The sequence below is a fragment of the Spermophilus citellus genome (genome assembly GCF_964194105.1).
Source record: "Spermophilus citellus genome assembly, chromosome: 11".
NCBI classification, from domain to species: Eukaryota; Metazoa; Chordata; class Mammalia; order Rodentia; family Sciuridae; genus Spermophilus; species Spermophilus citellus.
In genome coordinates this window covers 65,647,130-65,669,444 of record NC_138192.1, presented here as the reverse complement: position 1 = coordinate 65,669,444, position 22,315 = coordinate 65,647,130, and the positions used below count along the sequence as shown (strand labels likewise).

Here is a 22,315-nt window from a genome sequence, read left to right as displayed (position 1 = left end):
CTGAAAATTATCTGAGAAGGTACAAGAAGTTTGAGTATGAATTACATCAAAGTTTTTTTTCTACCCATCATTATGTTTTTTACAAATATTAACTTACTGAAGTCTGAAAACAACCGAATGATATAGTTAGTCAATATTTGATATTTAAAGACAATAGGCACTATCTCCTTGGGGTACCATATACTAATTCCAACAATATTTCTTTTTTTGGGGGGCAGGTACTAGGGATTGAACTCAAGGGCACTTGACCATTGAGTCACATCCCCAATCATATTTTGTATTTTATTTAGAGACAGGTTCTCACTGAGTTGCTTAGCAAGCCTCACTTCTGCTGAGACTGGCTTTGCCTCCTGTCTCGGCCTCCGAAGCTGCAGGCATGTGCCACTGCGCCTGGCTTAATTCCAGCAATTTTCTATCATAAAAGGAATTTTTCAAATTTGTTTTGCTCTCAAGGAGCTCACATTTGGGCTTTGATTGCCTCTAAATCTCAAATTATAATGCAGTATGAGTGTCCAAAAAGAAGAGTGGGAACACAGAGATAAATGTACCTAACTTTTTCCTTGTGGATCACCAGGGGAAAAAAATGTCAGGGTAAGAGTATGCAGAATTCTCTGGAGGAAGAAAACATCATATGATACTTATTGGTAACAGAGAAAGAGACCCTGGAGACTGAGTGGCTGTAGGAGAAGATAAAGAGGTTAAGTCCCAGTTTTAAAGCAAACACAATGACTAGGAACATGAGAGTACCTCTGACAATAAAACTGGTAGAGGAACTATTCTAGGTAGAAAGCAGAATAGACATTAGCACTTGAAGCACCTGGGACATGCAAGTGGAAAGGTCTCAGAGCCAGGTGTGGTGGTACATCCCTGTAATCCCAACAGCTTGGGAGGCTGAGGTAGGAGGATTTAGAGTTCTAAGTCAGCCTCAGCAACTTAGTAAGGCCCTAAGCAACTCAGCGAGACCCCATTTCTAAATAAAATACAAAAAAGGGCAGGGATGTAGCTCAGTGGTTAAGTGCTCCTGGGTTTTAATCCCTGGTACCAAAAACAACAACAAAAAAAAAGTCTCAGAGATGATGAAGAGGATAATACGTACCAAATGACAGGGAAAAGAAATTTCAAAAGTTAATATGGCTAAACCATGAAAACAATCCCCCTGCCCTGTAGTGATGGGAGTCAAACCCAGGACCTTGCACATGCTATGCCAATTTTTCTTAAAGAAAAGTTTAAAAATAGAAAAGCAAAGGCAGAAAAATGGAAGAGTTAGGAAAACCATGTAATGTACTGCCACGGAAGTAAAGGGAAGAGACTTAAGTTCAAAGGTATGAAGTACAGGCAAGGAGGCAAGGAAAATAACTGAAAAAAAAAAAAAAAAAAAGCAAAATCAATGTACTAAAAAAGTGAATCAATTACTTCTTTTAACAAGGTGGAAATAATATTCCACTCCATCAGGGAAAGGCTGTGATTCTAAGGACACTGGAGGCCAACTTCAGAAAAGGATCAATGATGGGGGAGTTCAGCCTTACAGAACGACAGGCACCAAGTATGCAACGATGAAAAATAGCTGAGGCCGGGTATGGTGTTGTAACACCTGTAATCCCAGCAACTCAGGATAACCACAAGTTATCCAAGTTCAAAGCCAGCCTCAACAATTTAGTGAGGCCCTAAACAACTTAGTGAGACTGTGTGTCAAAAAATAAAAAGGGGTGGGGATGTAGCTTAGTGGTTAAGTGTCCCTGGGTTCAACTGCTGGTACAAAAAAAGATTTCAAAGAAAAAGAGATGCCCTTTAGAGGGCTCGGCACATAGCAGCTCCTTAAAATTTATATGTTTATGTTAAGATCAGTTAATGACTAGTTAATACTGATGATTAGTTTCTTAATAGTTAAAAATTTGGTAAAATAATAAGTATTGCATCCTTCATTCATTCAAATATGTATTGAGCATCTACCATTTATCTGTCAGTGTGCCAGAAGCAAAATGAAACTTGACAGCTGATTCAAAGGGCTTAAAGTCAAAACAAGAAAATTTAAAAATAAGAATTAGCTTAACAGAGATATATTGGAATATAAATAAGCATTCCAAATTGTTGATATGAAGGTCTCAATGGTGCAAGAGTGTTAAACTGAGCCCTGAATGGAAATTAGAAGTTGGGAAGGCACTACAGTGACAAGGAGTCCTTTAGGCCAGGAAGCAAGAAAGAGCATTCTAAGTTTAAAGAACTGCAAATTATTCAGTAGTGCAACAATATAACAGTGGTTAGGAGATAAAGCGATAGAGGTTTAGACTTCATTCTAGGGCAAACAGAAGTCAGTCATCAAATCTTTTTAAAAGCAAGGCAGTGGCATGAACCAATTTATGTTTTAAAAATTAAGGTAAATTTTACTTAACATAAAATTTAACCATTTTAGAATGCAAACATTCAAAAACATTTAGTACCTTTGTAATGTATAATTATTGCCTCTATTCCCTAACATTTCACTATCCCAGTGCAAAGCTACTTAGTCTGTTACTTCCTACTCTTCCCTTGCCCAACACCCTGGCAATCAGTAATCTGTTTTCTGTCTCTATGGATCTGGATACATCACATAAATGGATCATATAAGGAGATCTTTTATTCCTGGCTTCTTTCATTTTTGCTGCCCATGTATTAGAGATCCATCCATGTGTAGCATGTATGTATAGTTTATTTCTATTAATAGCTGAGTAATATTATATTATATTATAGGTGCGTGTGCACATGTGTGTATTTATATCATGATTTGTTTATCCATTCATCTATTCATAGACATTAGGATGTCTCTATCTTTTGGCTATTATGAATATTGCTGTAAATATTCATATACAAATTTTTGTATGAATACCTATTTTCACTTCTTTTGTGCATATGTTCAGGAGTAGAACTGCTGGGTAACTCTGTTTAACTCTTTGAGGAACCACCAGTCTGTTTTTCCTAGTGGCTGCACTATTTTATATTCCTACCAGGAATGTATATGGGTTCCTCCACATCCTCAGCAACACTTGTTATTTTCCATTATTTCAATTATAGCCATGCCAGGGGGTATGAAGTGATATATCACTGTGGTTTTGATTTGCATTTCCTCAGGATCAGTGATGTTGATTGTAAAGAAGCAGTTTAGCTCATGGATTAATCTGGTAAGTAGAATGGCTTACTGATTGACTGGACAGATGTAGGGGAAAGAGGGAGGAGTCAAGAATGATATTAATAACAACAGAACTGGTTGTAGCCATCATGTGCCAGATGCTTCACACATACTATTTCCAATTCTTAAAACAACCTTTTTTTAAAAAAATTTTAGTTGTAGTTGGACATGATACTTTTATTTTATTTATTTTTATGTGGTGCTGAGGATCAAAACCAGGGCCTCGCATGTGTGAGGCGAGCGCTCTACCACTGATCCATAACGCCACCCCCTTTTAATTTTTTATAGTTGTAGGTAGACAGCATGCCTTTATTTGTTTAGTTTTTTATGTGGTGCTAAGGATCGAATCCAGGCCTCACACATGCTAGGCAAGCACTTTGCCACTGAGCTACAGCTACAGCCACCAACAACCTTGTTTTTGAGATAAGAAAATAAGGTTCAGAGAGGCTGACTTGTTTCTAGCCAAACAGGCAACAAGCAATGAAACTTTGGCTTAAACACAATCCTATCTAGATCTCAAAGCAACTTTTATGGTAATCAGGGAAAAGTATTACTCTTAAATGATGCACTCTGAATAATAATAATAATCATAAAGCAAAACCCAAGATTTATTAGGTGACACTGAAAAGCACAAATTCTTTACAAAAATCTTATAGGGAGACTGAAATAAGTTAGACTCAGAAAGTTAAAGGTCGAATGGTTTTTTCTCATACACAGAAACCATAGCACAGTAAGGGGGGAAAAGTGGGTAGAGCAGATCCCATGAAAATAGAGGGACTATCTGTGGAGTAGAGAAAGAGCACTTAAATGGACAAAATCATGCTATATACATATAAGAATATACCACAGTGAATGTATATCTATAAAGCACCATTTAAAAACAACCCCCCCCAAAAGAGTAGAAAGAAGACCAGTAGAGTAGAGGAAAGGGAACAGGGGGAGAGAAGAGGGGAGGAAAAAAGGAAGCACTGAGGTCTGAAAAGGAGCAAATTATATTCCATGAATATATGATTTTGTCAAAATGAACCCCAATATTATGTATAGCTATGATGCACTACTAAAAACTTCTAAAAAAAAATCAACTGAGGGCTGAAACCAATAAAGATCTGGTTTAATTTAAAGGTGGCAGAAGCACCCTGAAGCCCTAGATTTGATCCTTAGCACTGCAAGCCAAGACAAAAAAAGCAAATCATATAGGGATTTAATTTTAAAATATAATGACATATAGTAATGTGAAATAAAGATCACATGTGTATGTACATACTTTGTGTGTGTGTGTGTGTGTGTGTGTGTGTGTGTGTGTGTGTGTAACAGAAATTATGATTCAGCTTTTTGAGAAAAATTTCTAGGGCAAAATCTATCCAATAACCATCTTCTTCTTCTTTTGTAACATAACCCTGACTTTACTAAAGAACTTTGCTTCCAGCTAAAAGACCACATTACATAGACTTTCTTGCTGTTAGATGTGTCCATTTGACTAAAGTCTGCCAGTGAAAGATAATCAAAATTTCTGGGAAGAAATTTATGGGAAGAATCCTGAAAGGGAACTAATTTACCCCTGTTTTGCCTTTCCTTCTCTTCCAGCTGTGTCAAACTTAGAGGAATGTTTTGGGAGGAGTGGGAGCACTGCTAGGGATTGAACCCACAGCCTCATGCATGGTAGGAAAGTGTACTACCAATGAACTATTCTCCCAGGGCCAGTAATGTAAAATTAGATGGGATAGCTAAAGCTCTAGCCATGAAGCAAGAGATGACCTAAGGATGGAAGCTAATCCATGGCAAATGGAGCAGAAAGAAGGAACCTGGGTCTTGCATGAATTTGACGTTTTATATTGCCCATGAAGTACAAGAGATATCCCTTTCTATTTTATTTAAGGCATTGACATTTTGAACTAACACAACCCTAGATATAACACTTGCCGAAGGCAAAAGCATAAAAATTCAGGAGTTACATTAAGTATAGAATTCTCTGTCTCCCACCTTAGAGGTGATACTGTTACCAACACAACATACTGACCTATATAGAGATCATGTTGAAAAAAGGGGAAAAAGGAAATAGGGTAGGGATTTCTTTTTATGTTGTTATATAATTTTATTTTTCATACTAAACCTGTCAAAGAGAGCATATTGATTTCAATAGTTAAAAAGATGGTCTCTAAAAGATGTTATTATCTACTTACCCAGTAATAGTACATTTTTATAAAATATTTTTAAATTTAAATTAAAAGGTATTTCTACTTTAACTTTTTCTTTGACTACTTAATAAGGTTATCAATGCCATCTGTCTTTCTTTAGTGAGTTTTCTAACTCATTTGCCCAACTGATTAATATTTTTACTACCTACATTTATTCTTAATTATAATAGTTCTCAAAGTTCTCTAGCTTATTCTCTTGGATTTCTATGTGTGATTACAAATATATCATATTCAAAAAATGATGATCTGACCTATTTCCCCCAACATTCATATCTTCTTTTGTTTTTCTTATCTTATTACACTAACACAAAACAAGATTTTCCTATCTGACTACTACAGCAAATGAACTGTAATCATATTTACATGTTTTATACGCAATCATATAAAAATATAATTTTTTATATGAAATTGAAAAATTTCTTTCAGGTTACTAAGTAGGTCAATATATCCATCTAAAAAACTGTTAAATCTCAGAATCTATGGAACTATATGCTTGGGCAAAAGGCAAGTTTTGCTTAAATGCTATTCTTTTCAAAAATGGCCTCTTTTGCAATTCATTTTTCACCTGCACATTCATTTACAAATAATGTAATCAAATATTATCAAAATTTAAAAAAAATAGCAGCTGCATCTTGGCATGAATAAGTTAGGAGGTTTGGAATAACAGAGCTGTGGGTGTTGTAGTTCAATAATGAGAAACATCAAATTAGTATTAATCCAGTAGAATTTCTGTGTGGTGAATTTAGACTTCAAATTGAAAACTTGGAACGTAGGAATTTAATTATTTTCTAACCTTTCACTTTAGGACCTAACTGGCATCTAACAGTAATTACCTTAGTTTAAAACACCAGCCAATTAAAAAAGAATACTATGAAGAACTGGTAGCATGGGCCTTTCATTTTATATTTTAAGTGTTACTAAAAAAATCCACTATATTTCTTTCAATCAAAGAGGGAATTACATTCCCAAATTTGGACTCTTTCATATCACAGCTTACACATTGTTTTCATTTTTTAACCAAACCTTACAAGTTTTTGAGTACTACAGAGATTTTTTAAAACTGTAAAATAGGAAAAACTTCTGTGGACGGGCAGCAGTAACCATAAATAGGTTACTTCCTGGCAGTGGTACCAATACAAATTTACTTAAATGTGTAATGTAATAAAAATCATTCCTACAGTCTGCTGAATAATAAATTGTAACATTCTATTTATAAAAGGTTAACTATTTTAAAAAATAAACTATTTCTCTCTATCTAGTCTTCACATCATGAAAAATACTAGAAAGATATAAAATAACTTACCTACAATCTAGCACTAAGTGAGTATTTCCAGTTGAAATACTATATCTATAATAAGGGTATGTTCTTCAAAGCCAAACCTAATTCTGCCAAAATTTAGTTTGTAAGAACCTATTAGATTTATTTCAAAACTGAATTACCTTGAAAGACTTATTGCTACATTTCTGTAAATCTTACACATTTGTCTCCTGGATAATAGTTTGGTTTGGGGGGGGGGTAAGAAGTGTTTAATTTAAAAGGGAAATTTTATTTTGGTGTAATATCCAATGTTATTTTAAACTATGACCCTGAAATCTTGAGTTACAGCCTTTACTATTAGATTTTAGCCCCACATTTCTGACCGTTTATTTAAAAATTAACTATCTCCTTCCTCACTCCTATCTAAATTGAAATTATTAATGGTACCAACATACTTCTAGTCACTTAGACAGGAAATCTTGAGTTCATCTTTGATTCCTCCCTCTTCTTTCACCTGACTTATCCAACCAGTACCATGTTTTGTTTATCTGCCTATTAATGCCTTCATTCCTACTGCCACTAAGTTAACCCAGACAGTGCCTTTTGTTTGGTAATAGTAAATAGTAAACTCCTCTTAAATAGAATTTCCCATTCAAATCTTCTCTTAAAGGATTCCTTCTACACTGTTGTAAACTTATATTTCTAAAGTCAGGTTCTGGGCATATCATGCCTCTGATCAAAAGTAATTTGTATCCTGATATTCCCAGAACTATTATTAGATTTTAAGAACTATAAAAAACTTAACTCTACTATTCACCCTCATGTACTATATACTCCAGCCAAGCACACCGTTTCATAAATACTTCATGTACCTTTTTTAACCCTAACATTTCTCCATCCTAGTTAATCCTAGTTAATCATGACTGTATGCTCTACTTATGAGTTCCAATTTTTTAGACTTCACATATAAGTGAAATCATGTGGTATTTGTCTGCCTGTACCTGGCTTATTTAATTTACCATAATGTTCTCCAGGTTCAATGTGCTGTTGCAAATGATGGGATTTCCTTCTTTTTAAAGGCTGAATAGTATTGCATTATGTATGTGCTTCATTTTTTCTACTTATCTGTTGATACACATTTATGTTTTTGATGTCATATTTTGGCTATTGTGAATACTGCTCCAATGAGCACTGAAGTATAGATATCTCTTTGACATTTGATTTCATTTCCTTTGGATACATATCTAGTATTAGAATTGTGGGATATGCCCTATGACCTTTTTATCTACTAGGCATTGCCCATATTTGCTTTGCCTATGGGTACATTCCTACATGTTTCCAAACTTACTCATCCTTTAAAGCCTTGTTCAAATGTTGTTTTCTAAGAGAGAAACCGGGACAGTATCACAGCAGAAAATCAGAGCCTCTGAACTCCTATAGAACTTCTCATGTGCTTCTCCCTGTCCAACCCCCATCCCCAGTTCCACTGGCACCAGGGATTGAACCCAAGGGGCACTTTACCACTGAGCCACATCCCCAGCCCTTTTTTTTTTTTGTATCTTATTTAGAGAAAGGGTCTCGCTAAATTGCTGAGGCTGGCTTTGAATGTGGGATCCTCCTACTTTAGCCTACTTAGCCGCTGGAATTATAAGTGTGTGCCAGCACGCCTAACTCAGGTGTTTCTCTATGGCAATTTGTACAATGTCTAACTTCCAGAACATATAAATCTCTTGGATACCTTTGTTAAAATATAAATTCTAAATCAGTATGTCTGAGAATCTATATTTCTAACAAGATCCCATAAGATGATGATCCAGCTGGTCTATGGACATTTGAATACTATAAGGTGTTATGGAACAGATTTTTGCCTAGTGCTCTGGTTACTTATAAACTTTTCTTACTGTCTCTATTTTCCTATAAATGAAGCAAGGCTCTCAGTTTTCCACTTCAACTTGTACAGGAGATAGTCAATAAATATTTGCAAACATAACACTGCATAATGTATAAGGGATTTTTTAAAATGCAGGCTTTCAATCTATTAGTGAGTTTGAATCTGAATATATGAATGTATGATATGTATGTATACAATTACAACAGAATAAAATGGAGTTTGACGAGAAAGAACAAAAAATGTATCATATGTAATAAAGGTAAATACTGATTCATAAAACATTATAAGTTATACATTCATAAACATTTCATTTACTGGGTCAAAATGGAAACTATTTTTTATGTATGGTCTAAAAAGTTGGAAAATATATTTTGGGTTGAATTTAGATTCCAAAAGTCATGAAAGAAAGTAAGTTCCTTGAATAGCAGAGATTTTGTATGGCTTAATTTTTACCATATCCCTGGTACCTGGCACATAGTATGTTTTCAATAAATATTAATTGGATTTTTTTAACCAAATGGAAAGTAGAAAAATTCATAAAACAAATTATATGCAGCAAGTAGTAAGCTGTTGTTTCTGTTCTACATTCCCTTACCCTCTGTCCCTGAATAATGAAGACATTTCAAATGTGCAACTATATTACATGTTCTATAACAGGGACTGGCAAACTAGAGAACCCATGGGCCAAAGCTGGCCAGCTGCCTATTTTAATGATCACAACCACATTCACTTGTTTACATATTATATATGGCTGCTTTTGCACAATAGTAGTGGGTATTAGGAAAGACTGAATGACCTGAAAGTCAAATATTTACTCTCTGATCTAGAGAACAGGCCTCTGTATTTAAACTATTTATATTTATATAGTTGCTTGGTATCTAATCATATATATTTCAAAAATTTAAAAAAAAAAACACTAATGTTAGAAGTAACTTTTACCTTATTGTAATTCTTGGCTAATTCCAACATCTCTTTTACCACCGACTCATTGTGTTTACAATGTTCACTGTAGTCCTGAAGTGTCAAACCTTCCATCCAACTCTTCTTATGCAAATTTAGCAGCATCTAAAAAATATAAAGAAAAAGTAATTATTTTCTTGCCTGAAGGATATTCCCCCTTCACTTGAGAAAATTCACAAAATCTTTTTGAATTAATGAATTCAAATAAATTCCTACTAGAATTCTCTTAAATTTATACTAATAATTTAAAGAGTACTCCAACCCCTAGCTTTTGCTGTCCTACCTAGAAGGTGATTCTCATCTTTGCTGGGCTTCCTTAAAGACAGATGATTCCCTAACCATATTATCTAAACAAGCCATCCCTTGCTGTCTTAAACAAAAAACTTTCTTTTTAAAATCTGCTATACTGTAACGTGAACACCTGAAATTATTGTTTACTTGTTTACTGCATTTCTCTCCCACTAAAGGGAAATCAAAAGGGCAGGGACTCTGCCTTGTTATTTTCAAGATCATCGGGGGCTGGGTTTGTGGCTCAGTGGTAGAATGCTCGCCTAGCATGCATGAGGCACTGGGTTCGATCCTCAGCACCACATAAAAATAAAATAAAGATGTTGTGTCCACCTAAAACTATAAATAAATAAATATTTTTTTTTTAAAAAAGATCATCAGGGTCTAGATTCTAAAACAGTATCAAATAATAGCAAACAATAGGTATCTTGTTTGAGTGGACAAATTAAGTTTTTATTTTATACACAGAATTGCTAATTTTTCATGTAGTCGGGTTTCAAATGCCAAGGTAAAGAAATAAAATGCCCCACTTACTGACTGTGTGTCTTTTTTTTTTTTTTTTTTTTTTTTTTTGCGGGGGCAGGGTGTACTGGAGATTTAACCAAGAGGTGCTTTACCTCTTAGTTACATCCCCAGCCCTTTCTTTCTTTCTTTTTTCCCAAGACAGGGTCTCACTAAGTTGCTTAGCCCAGTTTATATATCTATGAATTATACTAATCACAAAGGTTTCTTCAAATTCTAACATTCTATCTATAATTTAAAAACATAAAACTTGAAACTGGGAAGTCATGAAGCTGGGAAGTAAATCAGATTTGTCTAGTTTGTAATCATATCAACAAATTGGGGCTGGGCTCTATATTAAGTGATCATGAAATTAAACACCTTATTTCAATGCTTCTCAAACTGGACTCATGTTCGTTCTTTCTTTCTGTTTCATTTTGGTGCTAGGGATTGACCCCAGGATTGCTTAATCACTGAGTCACATCCCCAGCCGATTTTTTAAATTTTGAGATAGGGTCTTGCTAAGTTGCTGAAAGCCTCATTCATTTGCTGAGGCTGGCTTTGAACTTGTGATCCTTCTGCCTCAGTCTCCTGAGCGGCTGGGATGTAGCTCAGTTGTAGAGTGCCCCTGATTACAACCCCCAGTTTCCCAAAAGATCCAAAGACATACTTTTGAAAATGTACAGGCTCAATTTAGGAAAATCACATTAACTTGTTTAGAGGTCTCCAGCTATTTGTGATAATTTATCTTACTCTGGAAAGTAACATGTATGACAAAATCACCTATGAAGTTTTTCAAGACAGAAACCTCCCTCGTTCCCTTCTTATGGTCCCAGGGTTAATAGAAGAATGTAGTAAATCCCACACAGGTAACTTCAATGTCTTTGATTACTTCCCATGTTCTCCACTGATACTGTTCTAGAAAATAGATACTTAAGTACATTTTTTCCCCAAAACAAAATATTTTCATTTGTTTTTGCATGATTATTAGCATAAATACTGTTTATTCTAGTATTTAACACTAGTTTTCATCCACCAGGAGTTATTTACTTTCTGGGTTCTTTACTTTCATTTATTTAATACTTAGGAAATTTTTTTTATAGTTACAACTATGTATGCTATAAAGTTAACCATAATTAATGTTGAGAATTGGATTTGCTACCCCTACAAAAGCAAACAAAGAAAGTTTCAATGGAGCAAAAGGACATCTTGGCAATGACTGCATAAAGATTACAATGGGACAGCCAGGTAAGGCTGGATGAATAAGAATAAAGGCAGGCTTTTATTACCATGAGAAGAGCTGATCTGAGTTATTAAAAGTATAAACATGTCAGTAATTAATTTATCTAAGAGTGTGTGTGTGTGTGTGTGTGTGTGAGAGAGAGAGAGAAAGAGAGAGAGAGAGATATTAAATGGATATTGCCAAATAGATGCATGATAGATATTATATTGATAAAATATTTATGTATCTAGGTGAATTTTTCACTTTGAATCTGAGTGGAATCCTTTTTCACAACCTGTAATTATTCCATTAAATTGAAAATAAGTTTTGAAAGTGTACTTCAAGCAATCAAGTAAATCTATCACAGCAGGAGACAACTTTGGGACAAATGCAAGCAGTTAGAACAGCTTTATAGGGTTCCCTCCTGTCAAAGGGGAACTGGTCTCTTGCTCCCCTCATTCATTATTATGCTCAAACATCTAGGCCCTTTAGGTGAGTGTATGGGTGGCTTTGGGCCTTGGTTTACCAAACTTAAATATAAAAAAGCAACCTCCCCCCCCCAAAAAAAAACCCACAAAATGGAACTTTTTCCAAAAAATATAATATAGCATATTCTTTACCTCCAATTTAGAAATGAGATTAAAGATGGAAATGATATACTGAAAGAGGGGATAGATGTGTGGACAGCACAATTAACTCCCCTTCCCACTGGCCATAAACCAGATGCCCCCCCAACTCCAGTAAACACCTTTGTGAGAAACAGTTTCAAGTACTAATGGTCTTGTTTGTTACTGAATTCTTATCATGTGTGTACTTCAGAATGGCTATAGTTCCCAAAACTCACTAGTTATCCATAGGAAATTCAGTGTTCTTAAAAAAACATTTTTTTGTCCTTCCCAGAGAGAAATATAAGAAACTAATTTAGTACAAGACTAATAGTAAAGGGGGGAAAGTGGTTCAGATTATAATTTCAGAAAAAAAAACAAGCAGAATTAAATTTTTATATTAATAATGAGAAAAATTATACTAGAAATAATTCTAATAGCAGATATAAACAAAAAAATTTAAACCACCAAGATGTTTGACATTTTTCAAAAGTAATCACATTTGAAAACTATATTAAAAGGGACAAGAATCTAGTTTGAAATATTTGAAAACCTTAAGCTGTTTCTTTACTCTCCTTAATTTACCATAAACATATTCAAGGGCTGGGGTTATAGCTCTGTGGTAAAGCACTTGTCTCGCATGCATCAGGCACTGGGTTTGGTTCGATCCTCAGCACCATATAAAAATAAATAGATCAAGATATTGTGTCCATCTACAATTTAAAAAAATACTTAAAAATCTACAATGACAATTTATTCTTAGCAAATTTGAAAAGCTACATTTTTAGTAAGAGAATTATAAAAGTCAACTTTATCGGAGATGATAAATTAATCAAAAACCCCACAAAAATAATGGAAATACTTTTTAATTTATCATGAAACAAAACTGAACACTTTCATTTTCCACTTCCTCTCTCACTTCAGCACCTACCAATTAAGGAAAAAAAAAGTCTTTCAATAAAATATTTCTTTATTTTATGTTGTAATTTATCAGGAGTCAAAATAAATATTTGGAAACAGCAGAACAGGTAAAGAAATCAAATTTAAACCATATACGAATTAATAGTCTAAATGGTGTGAAAGATGATTTGCTCTTCTAATACAAAAATTTAAACTTACCTTCTGTTCCAGTTCATTTTTCCGATAGTTAATAGTGATGGAGTAATAATGTCTGTTTAGTCCATGAATTAAGGCCTACATAAATGATTTAAAAAAGGATAACTTAATATTTTTCATCTAATAAATAAAATATTTAAAATTATTGATGCATCCTATATACAATATTCTTATCATCTTCTAAAAAGGGTATTTTATCTTAAATTAAAACATTTTTCTCAACCACAAGTCGAGGAAAGTTTTTTGGTAGTTTTCAAGACAGGGCCTCACTAACTTGCTGAGATTACATGGCTTAGAAGTGAAATTTAATGGAATAGATGACACATTTTTAAAGCATGATGCAGAGCCTCAGAAATTCAATCTTTTTGATAGCCTTGAGAAGACTTAGAGATAAGGTCTGATCTCATCATAATCTAAGTTTTAATTACCTATTTATAACTTATTAAGTCAGATGTAATACCTGGTGGTTCTTTGTATTTCAAAAGTTTAAAAAGCCGTAAAAATGCATGTGTTTCTTCAACGACATTAATCTGGATTTTATTTCCTAGTTCAGCTTTTATCGTTTCAAATAATTGTGTTCAGGCACATCTCCAAATTAACAGTGTATATTTTATTCTCTACTGTTTTTCTTGCTCATGCTCTTATATAGTGACATGCAATCTACTTATTTTTTTACCATATTCAGTCTCTTAAGACAAACAGGCCAATCAATTATAATAAAAATGTAAGCTAATGACATAGCTATATTAAAAAACAATGATACTGGATGTGCTAAAATCAATTCACAACTGCCCAAGTATCTAACTCTAGCAACAGTGATCAACTGTGATTCAAACAGTATCCTGGGAGACCTACGGGACCCTCTGTCAGTCTAAATGATGAAAATACAGAAATACAACTTAGGAGTATTTTTAACAAGTATTTTAAAAAAAAAAAAAAAGGCTTTGGGAAAAACAGTCAAGAATCTACAGACAAAGCTAACCAAAATCACCACCAGTCTTTGATTGGTGGATTTTTTTACAGTGTAGATGGTGTTGAGATAGAAAAAGAAGGAGTAGGGAAGTGAACATTTAATGATCCCTCAACATCTACTTTACACATCACATCTTCTAATCTTCATAAAAATCCAGTAAGGTAGGCTAGGCTGATTCCATGTGCATTTGTTCTTTTTTAAGGAAAAGGCTTTATGTTTTATTACATTTAATGTAGAATCCCAATTTTTTTCCACATTTTTTTTATTGGTACATTATAGTCATACCTAATGGTGGAATTCACTGTCATGCACACAGTTTAACAATGTGATTTGGCGAATATCATTCTTCATTATTTTCCTTTTCCCTTCCCTCCTCCCTCCTGGACCATTTCATCTATTCTAGTGATCTCATTTCAATTTTCATGAGACCCCCACTACCCTAAACTTTCTTTTCCTTTTTCCTCTTTAGCTTCCACAATGAGAGAAAACATGCTATCCTTGATTTTCTGAGTTTGGTTTATTTCACTTAACATAATTGTCCCAAGTTCCATCTGTTTTCCTGCAAATGACACAGTTTTTTATTCTTCTTTATGGCTGGGTAAAACTCCATTGCGCACATATACATTTTCATTATCCATCATCTAGTGATGTAGATACAGTCTGGTTCTATAGTTTAGCTATTGTGAATTGTTCTGCTATAAACATGGGTATGCATTTATTGCTACAGTATGATGACTTTAATTCTTTAGGATAAACACCAAGGAGTGCTATGGATGAGTCATATGGTGAGTCCATTCCTAGTCTTTTAAGGACCTCCATGTTGATTTCCATAGTGGTTGTACTAATTCACAATTCCACCAATAGTGTAAAAGTGTTCCTTTATCTCCACATACTCTTGAGCACTTAAAATTGTTGGTATTCTCAATGACTGCCATCCTAATTGGAGTGAGATGAAATCTCAGTGTAGTTTTGATTTTCATTTCCCTAACTGCTAACAATGTTGAACATTTTTTTCACATATTTATTGGCCATTTGTATTTCTTCTTTTGAGAAGTGTCTATTAGTTCATTTGTCCATTTATCAACTGTGCTATTAGGTTGTGTTTTTTGTTTTGCTTTGTTTTGTTTTTAAGGAGAAGGAGAACAAGAAGAAGAAGAAAAAGGAAGAAGAAGAAGGGGGGAGGAGAAGAAGAAATTAAGAATATCTATTAAATCCTTATTCATTTCAAAGTGAATTAAATTTCAATGCATGAAAATATTACATTGTATAGATCTTTAATCTAAACTTATCTTTGTGTATTATATGAGGTGTATCTTCTGTGTAGAGAGTTAGAAACATGTGCCCAATTCTGTAAGCAGACGGTCTGGCTGGAGAGTGGAGCTCAGATTGAATGTCCCTTCATCCAAGCCCCTTTATGTAATGCATTATCTGCCCAATTCCATGTGGTGATGTATCAAGTAACAATTGTGACCAAAATATATACACAAAAGCCAACATGGTAGACAAACAGATCTACATTTTAGATAGTAATTACACTGCTAAAATAAACAATTTGGAATCTGAAGGCACTACCTTTTTGGTTTTCAATTAAATTATTTAGATAAAAGTAATAAGACAAACACAGACAGAATTGAAAGACTAAAGATAAAACAAATTTAACTTTAAATCAAATGATATACACAGTCTTCTAATTTTATTTGCTCATCTGCTGTGTACTCCAGTGCATTCATCACAATTCAGAGAAAATCGTTGTGAGCTTTTTGGTCTCATGTAAATGGTCTCATGTAAAGTAAACTGCACATGGCCAGTTTACTTCTAATTATGCCTCTATACACTCCCTGCTGTGGAAAGCATGATAAAACACACAGCTTATGAATTATATATAAGCAATTCATAGGTCCTTGATAGGTTTAAAACACTGTATGCTTTTAAAAATATCTGCTTCATCTAAAGATAAATTTGTTTGCCTTATTTTACATTAATAAACTGGAAATATGTTGCTAAATAATATCCATTGAATCACATTCTAAAATGAAGCTTTCTATATATAAATAGAAGAACTCATAAAAAAACAAAACATATTTTGTGGTTGCCTCCATAGTAGAGAACTGGGCTGCAGAAGGTAAAATCAGAAGGGAAAGTTTTTACTAAATGCCTTTTTATATCTTTTGAATCTTGAACTATATGACACATATTATCTATGCCAAAATTAATTAATTAGATTCTCAACTATTATATAAAAGAATTAAAAGATGTGGTTATGACCATCAGTTCTTATATTAAGTGACTGAATTAGGAACAACTCAATTTTCTGGGCCTTAGTTGCTTTATCTACAAAATGACGACAGTTTCCTGGGCAACTGTCTTACAATGGTGTATCTAATAATTATCAAAATAATGTATTGCAAGTAGCTTAACCCTACTACACAATGCAACTGTACTGAGAGCTAAAATGCTTACTCAAAATGCTTGCACATGCATCTATGCATCAACATTCTCTAAATTACATGAGTCTGACAATCTTCAGATTTATTGCAACACTTTTATCTGAAATGTCTGAACAGTTTTTAATGGAGTAGTTCTACAAATTAAGTTACCAAAATAAATGTTTATTAACACTCTTAATTCTAAACATTTAACAACAGTAAATATTCTGAGTACAAAACAATATAAAGTCTTACATATTTATATAGAAGCCTATAGTACTATATAAGTGTTAAAACTTTTCCCTCTTTACCAGGATTAATAGCTTCTCCTTTATAACACATGAAAGTGTAAATAAAATCTGCCTATTAGCTACTTCAACATTATCACTAATATTTTTAAAATAACAATTTCTAGCCAGGATTGATGGCACATACCTGTAATCCCAGCTACTCAGAAAACTGTGATAGGAGGATGACAAATTTGAAGCCAGGCTGGACAACTTGGCAAGACCATCTCAAAAAAAAAATTATAATATTTTAAAGCAGGATACTTTTTTAAAGAATACTTGATCCAGACATGGTTACGCATGCCTATAATCCCAGGCAGTGGCAGAAGGTATGCTAGTTTGAGGCCAGCCTGGACAATGTAGTAAGAACTTGTGTCAATATATTAAAAAAAAAAAAAAAAAAAAAAAAGGCTTACAGATGTAGCTTAGTGGTAGAGCACCCTGGATTCCATCCCAGTATGGCAAAAGAAAAAAACTCTAAAAATATCTTTGTTTCACTACAGAAAGTTTAAGAAATATGGACAAGGAAAAACAAGAAAATAAAATTCTATAATTCTATCACCTAAAAGTAATCAATACTAATATTTTGGTGTAAATATACAGGCACAGTTTATAAAACTGTATATTTACAAAATGAAGAATTTGTATATCTTATTTTATAATCTCTTTCATAATATATTTTGATCTTTCCTTTAGTAGTATACACGTAATCATAATACTCCCCTACCACTTTAAGTGTAACAGTAAAGAAATAAAGAGTTAGAAAATCATTAGTGAACTCCATCGTGTACTAACAGCTGCTTTCAGACTTCTACCCCTACTACTTGAGAATTCGCTTAAGAGCAATTTCCCTCTTAACACCAGCTAACTTTCCCTTGAAAATAAAAGGCATTTCTGAAAAGCTTTTAATCCCCATGTTAAAGATTTCACTAATATTACATTAAAATTATATTATGGTCATTACCATTTACTTCAAGCTCTTCTGGGTTGCTTTCTTTTTAGTGTGTCTTAGAAAAATAAGAAAGTTTTTTAAGGTATGGCTTTATTCAGTCATTTTCTGGCTTGATCCCATTTGTGTGTTTTTGTATTGAAATTGTCTTAAAACTGTAATGCCCACCCAGCTAGATGTCATTCTGATGGGCACTATACAAACTGTGAAATAAATATATTTACAGATTCTAATTGGAAGGCAAAACAAACTAAAATGAAAGGAAAAATATTGATGCTGTAGCTGTTATATATACATAGGTGGTTTAACTCACATTCAGAATCTGTCTCATAAAGTTCACCAAACTAAGACTATAACTAAGGTTTAAAAATATAAGTGGACTGGTATAGAATAAAACAGATTTTAATATTGATTTAACTCAATTTTTAAGGTTAAAAAGCAGTGTTTTAATTAAAAAAAAAAAAAGAAATCTGCAACAGGTGGCTGCTGACTTACAATTAAGGAAAAACTTCTGGCAGAAAATACCAGTAATCACAATGATTTTGGATTGTGAGATGCTACTTAACCTTTTATAAAAAATAATGAAGCAGTATGACTCGATGGGAGTTTATAAGAAAGGTCATTATCACAAGCTAAACAGGTCCAATAATATATTCTCTTGGAACATACAAGTATGGGCTTGTCTATGCCCAATCAAAATCACTGGTAGCTTTTTTCATACTCATTACATTCTGTAATTTTCCCTAAGTTATAAAAAATGTTTTTTTCCAAAAGCAACACACCTCAATCCTTTGAAACAAAACATTTCACTTTGATGAAGATTTCGGATGAGTGGCTGCTACAAAATCAAATGTTTAAAAGAACCAAGTTATCAAAGTGTAACCAACACTTAACCATGGTTAACTGTTAAAGCCACAATTCCCCAAAGACAACCTTATAGAAGAACAAGGTGTCAGAAGCGGAACAGCAATAACTCCTATGTCTTTGTCTTATGTGTTCTATTTAACCAAACATGTTATTTTTGTTCTTTTAATTAATCTTTAGAGAAGTAATTAACTATACAGACATAGGCTATATGGCACATTTAAAATAATTTTTGCAGACAATGAAAATTTGTATTCAAACAATGAGACAAGTAAATGACTTGTCTCATTGACAAAGAAAACATTAATCACTCAAGAGGATATTAACTGTCTGAATACCAATAACTCCAATAACAGTGGTTGACATCATTAGATAAAATAAGTTATAAACTCTCATAGAAAGTAATATTGAGTGTGTTTTGCAGCAGTTATCTTAAAGATGAAGATTAAACCAAAAAGGTAGGAAATTTTAAGTATTATTTAAGAACTGTTACTGGGTCTGGGTATAGTGATACCCCAGTGCAATCTCAGCAACTCAGGAAGCTGAGGTAGGAGGATGGCAAGTTTGAGCACAGTCTGGAAAACTCAGCCAGACCCTGTCTCAAAACAGAATTTATAAAAGGGCTAGGGGGATGTAGCTCAGTGGTAAAGTGCTTGCTTAGCATATATGAGTCCCTGAATTCAACACCCAGTAGTACCACACCCCCAGTAGACACAATTCCAAACTGTTTTCTAGAGGCTTGTTTAAATATGTATCAGTTTTCCCATTATTTTCTGCTATGAGAAATGTGTACAAACCAATCAATTGTGGTGGCCCATATCTTCCACCTAAAGCTCTTATGGGTTCTTCTCTATAATGTTAACCATACCTAAGATATTCTTAATCTAAAGGCTCTGCTATGCTCCCAAATGCTTACATATGGTAAAAAATTTAAAGGTCTTACTAAAAAATTGACTCATGTATGAACAAATATAACTTTTGAAATAATATTCATATATTTCTCTTTTAAAATAAAAATACTAATTGCAAACAAAGTAAAAACGCGAAGAATTAAGATCTTAAAATGACTGCAAGTCTGAAAAAGGTAAAAGAGTTTTTATACTTTTAAAATACATTATCATTTTACATACATTTCATATTATCAAATAGAGCCATTACCTGGATAGATGGCTTGTTCAAGTGACCCAGATTTGAAGTTGTTTGTCTTGGTTCATGTCCTAAGACCATCATATTAGCATTGATCAATCTGAAGGCATCAATAACAACCTGTAAAAACAAGGTGTCAAGTCAATTCTTTTAAAAAAACAAGTGATGATGCCAAGCAACAGTGGACAAGGCATGATCAACTTGCATCTGTTTCTGGCCTATTTCCAGAAAATCATTTAATTATAATATTAATAAAAAAGAACCTCCTGCTGATTGTGCCATCAGCACACCACCCTCTATCTTGTAATGTAAGATGACACCAATTATTGCAATTTTCATGAAGCAGTAAAGAAAAATGTTAACTTTGAATCTTTATTATTAAAATACGTCATTAACTAAACTTACACCAAACAGCCTTCATGGGTGTGCATGTTTGTCACCTAAATTTTAACTAATCAAAATGAATGACAGAGAAACTAAAACTGAAAGTGAGCACAAGCTAAGGGACTACATCCAAAGCCCAGCCCTGTCACATCAATTATACTACCACAGTACTTGAAATGACAACAAAATTGCAGCCAGCCAGGCACTTGCCCATGTATTCTCTTCTAGTCAGATACCTTTCACTTCTTGTGACTATGAAAGACTTTATATCTTGTCTGATGGCCTTACATGTCCAAGCCACTGTCAACACAGGAGGCACAATGTAAGAAAACCAAGGTCATCACCGCTTTAAGCTAGGATCATGGTATTCAATGACGTGGCTATAAATTCACAGTACAAAAATTAATAATTGGTAATTAATTATAGAAAGTTTTTAAATTCTTACATGATATCATCTGTTAGCTCTTAGTAAGGGATAGAATCATATACTATTCTGTGTCATTCTGTGGTCATTATTATAGATTTAAAAGAATTTCTTGAAACTTTTTATTTTTAATTTTTAATTTTTTTTTTTTAGAGAAAGTGAGAAAGAGAGGGGGGGGAGAGAGAGAGAGAGAGAGAGAGAGAGAGAGAGAGAGAGAGAGAGAATTTTTAATATTTATTTTTTAGTTCTCGGCGGACACAACATCTTTGTTGGTATGTGGTGCTGAGGATCGAACCCGGGCCGCACGCATGCCAGGTGAGCGCGCTACCGCTTGAGCCACATCCCCAGCCCCAATTTTTAATTTTTTAATAGTTGTGGATGGACAGAATGCCTTTATTTTATTTGTTTATTTTCATGTGGTGCTGAGGATCAAACCCAGTGCCTCACACATGCTAGGCAAGTGCTGTGCTGCTGAGCTACAGCCCCAGCCCTTCTTAAAACTTTTAAATAGCATGAAATTTTAGGTGAACACATACGACTTTAGAATAGATTGCCTCTTTAAGGAAATTTAACTCAATACACTTGTCATACAGCACAGTTTTAGAGCAGGACATTATTTCCAGATTCACTTTTTAAAATGTTCAATAACTGAATTATGCCAGCCCTGTCCCCTGTTCCAGTACTGGGGATTGTACCCATTGAGCTACATCCCCAGTAGACACAGTCTCACTAAATTGTCCAGGTGGACTTGAATTTGGAATCCTCCTGCCTCAGTTTCCTAAGTAGCTGAGATTACAAACATATGCCACAGGCCCAGTGAGATAAACTAATGTTTTAAAATCTACTATCAACTAGATTCATTCTCATTTGTACAATTATTGTTTAAACATAATGAGAGATTAAAAATAATGTTTTTAGATTAAAGCAATGAAAATCTAAAAATCATATAGTAAATATTTCTACATGCTTTGGCTAAAGAATAAGATTTAAAGAAAGAAAATCACCATTTCTAACAAGGCTAAAGTGAAGAGTCAAAATATTATATTTACAAAGGTATAAACTTATACCCAAAACTATGACAAGTGAATCAGTCTAAGGTCTCTGCCCAATTGGCCTAAAAAAAAAATCAACTTTGAATTTTGCTTTTCTTTCTAGTTCAAACTTTCCCAGAGATTTCTCTTGCCTCAAAATAAAAGCAAGCATTCCCAAAACATGAATGATTTAATAGTTTGTAAACTTTTTCCTTTTTATACAATAACCTTTATCTAGACTTAACTTTCACATTTATATGTGAATATGGTCTAAGTTTCCTATATTTAATGTTTTAACATATTTCCTTTTTTCATAATGCATAATAAAAACAGGTACAGACATACTTTAAATAACATCCAGACCAGGTGTGGTGGTGCATGCCTATAATCCCAGAGGCTCAGGAGGCTGAGGCAGGAGGATAGTGAGTTCAAAGCTAGCCTCAGCAACTTAGCGACCCTAAGCAACTTGACAAGACCCTGTCTCTTAAAAAAAAAAAATACAAAAAGAGCCGGGATGTGGCTCAGTGGTTAAGTGTCCCCTGGGTTCAATCCCCAATATAAAAAGTAAATAAATAACAAACAAACAACATCAAACAAATGTTTTTAAGAAAACTGGAGTAAAATTTTCTTAT

General features: G+C 33.7%; 1 protein-coding gene across 1 annotated transcript in view; it reads right to left on the bottom strand.

Moving 5' to 3' along the window:
• Positions 1 to 22,315, bottom strand: part of PSMD14 (proteasome 26S subunit, non-ATPase 14) — a 115,591-nt gene that overhangs the window by 6,379 nt on the left and 86,897 nt on the right. Inside the window, exons 8-10 of the mRNA XM_081262222.1 lie at positions 19,857 to 19,964; positions 13,203 to 13,277; positions 9,447 to 9,572 (exon numbers count right to left, since the gene is read on the bottom strand). Of these exons, the coding sequence (XP_081118348.1) occupies positions 9,447 to 9,572; positions 13,203 to 13,277; positions 19,857 to 19,964 (309 nt within the window). The remainder of the gene's footprint in view (positions 1 to 9,446; positions 9,573 to 13,202; positions 13,278 to 19,856; positions 19,965 to 22,315) is intronic.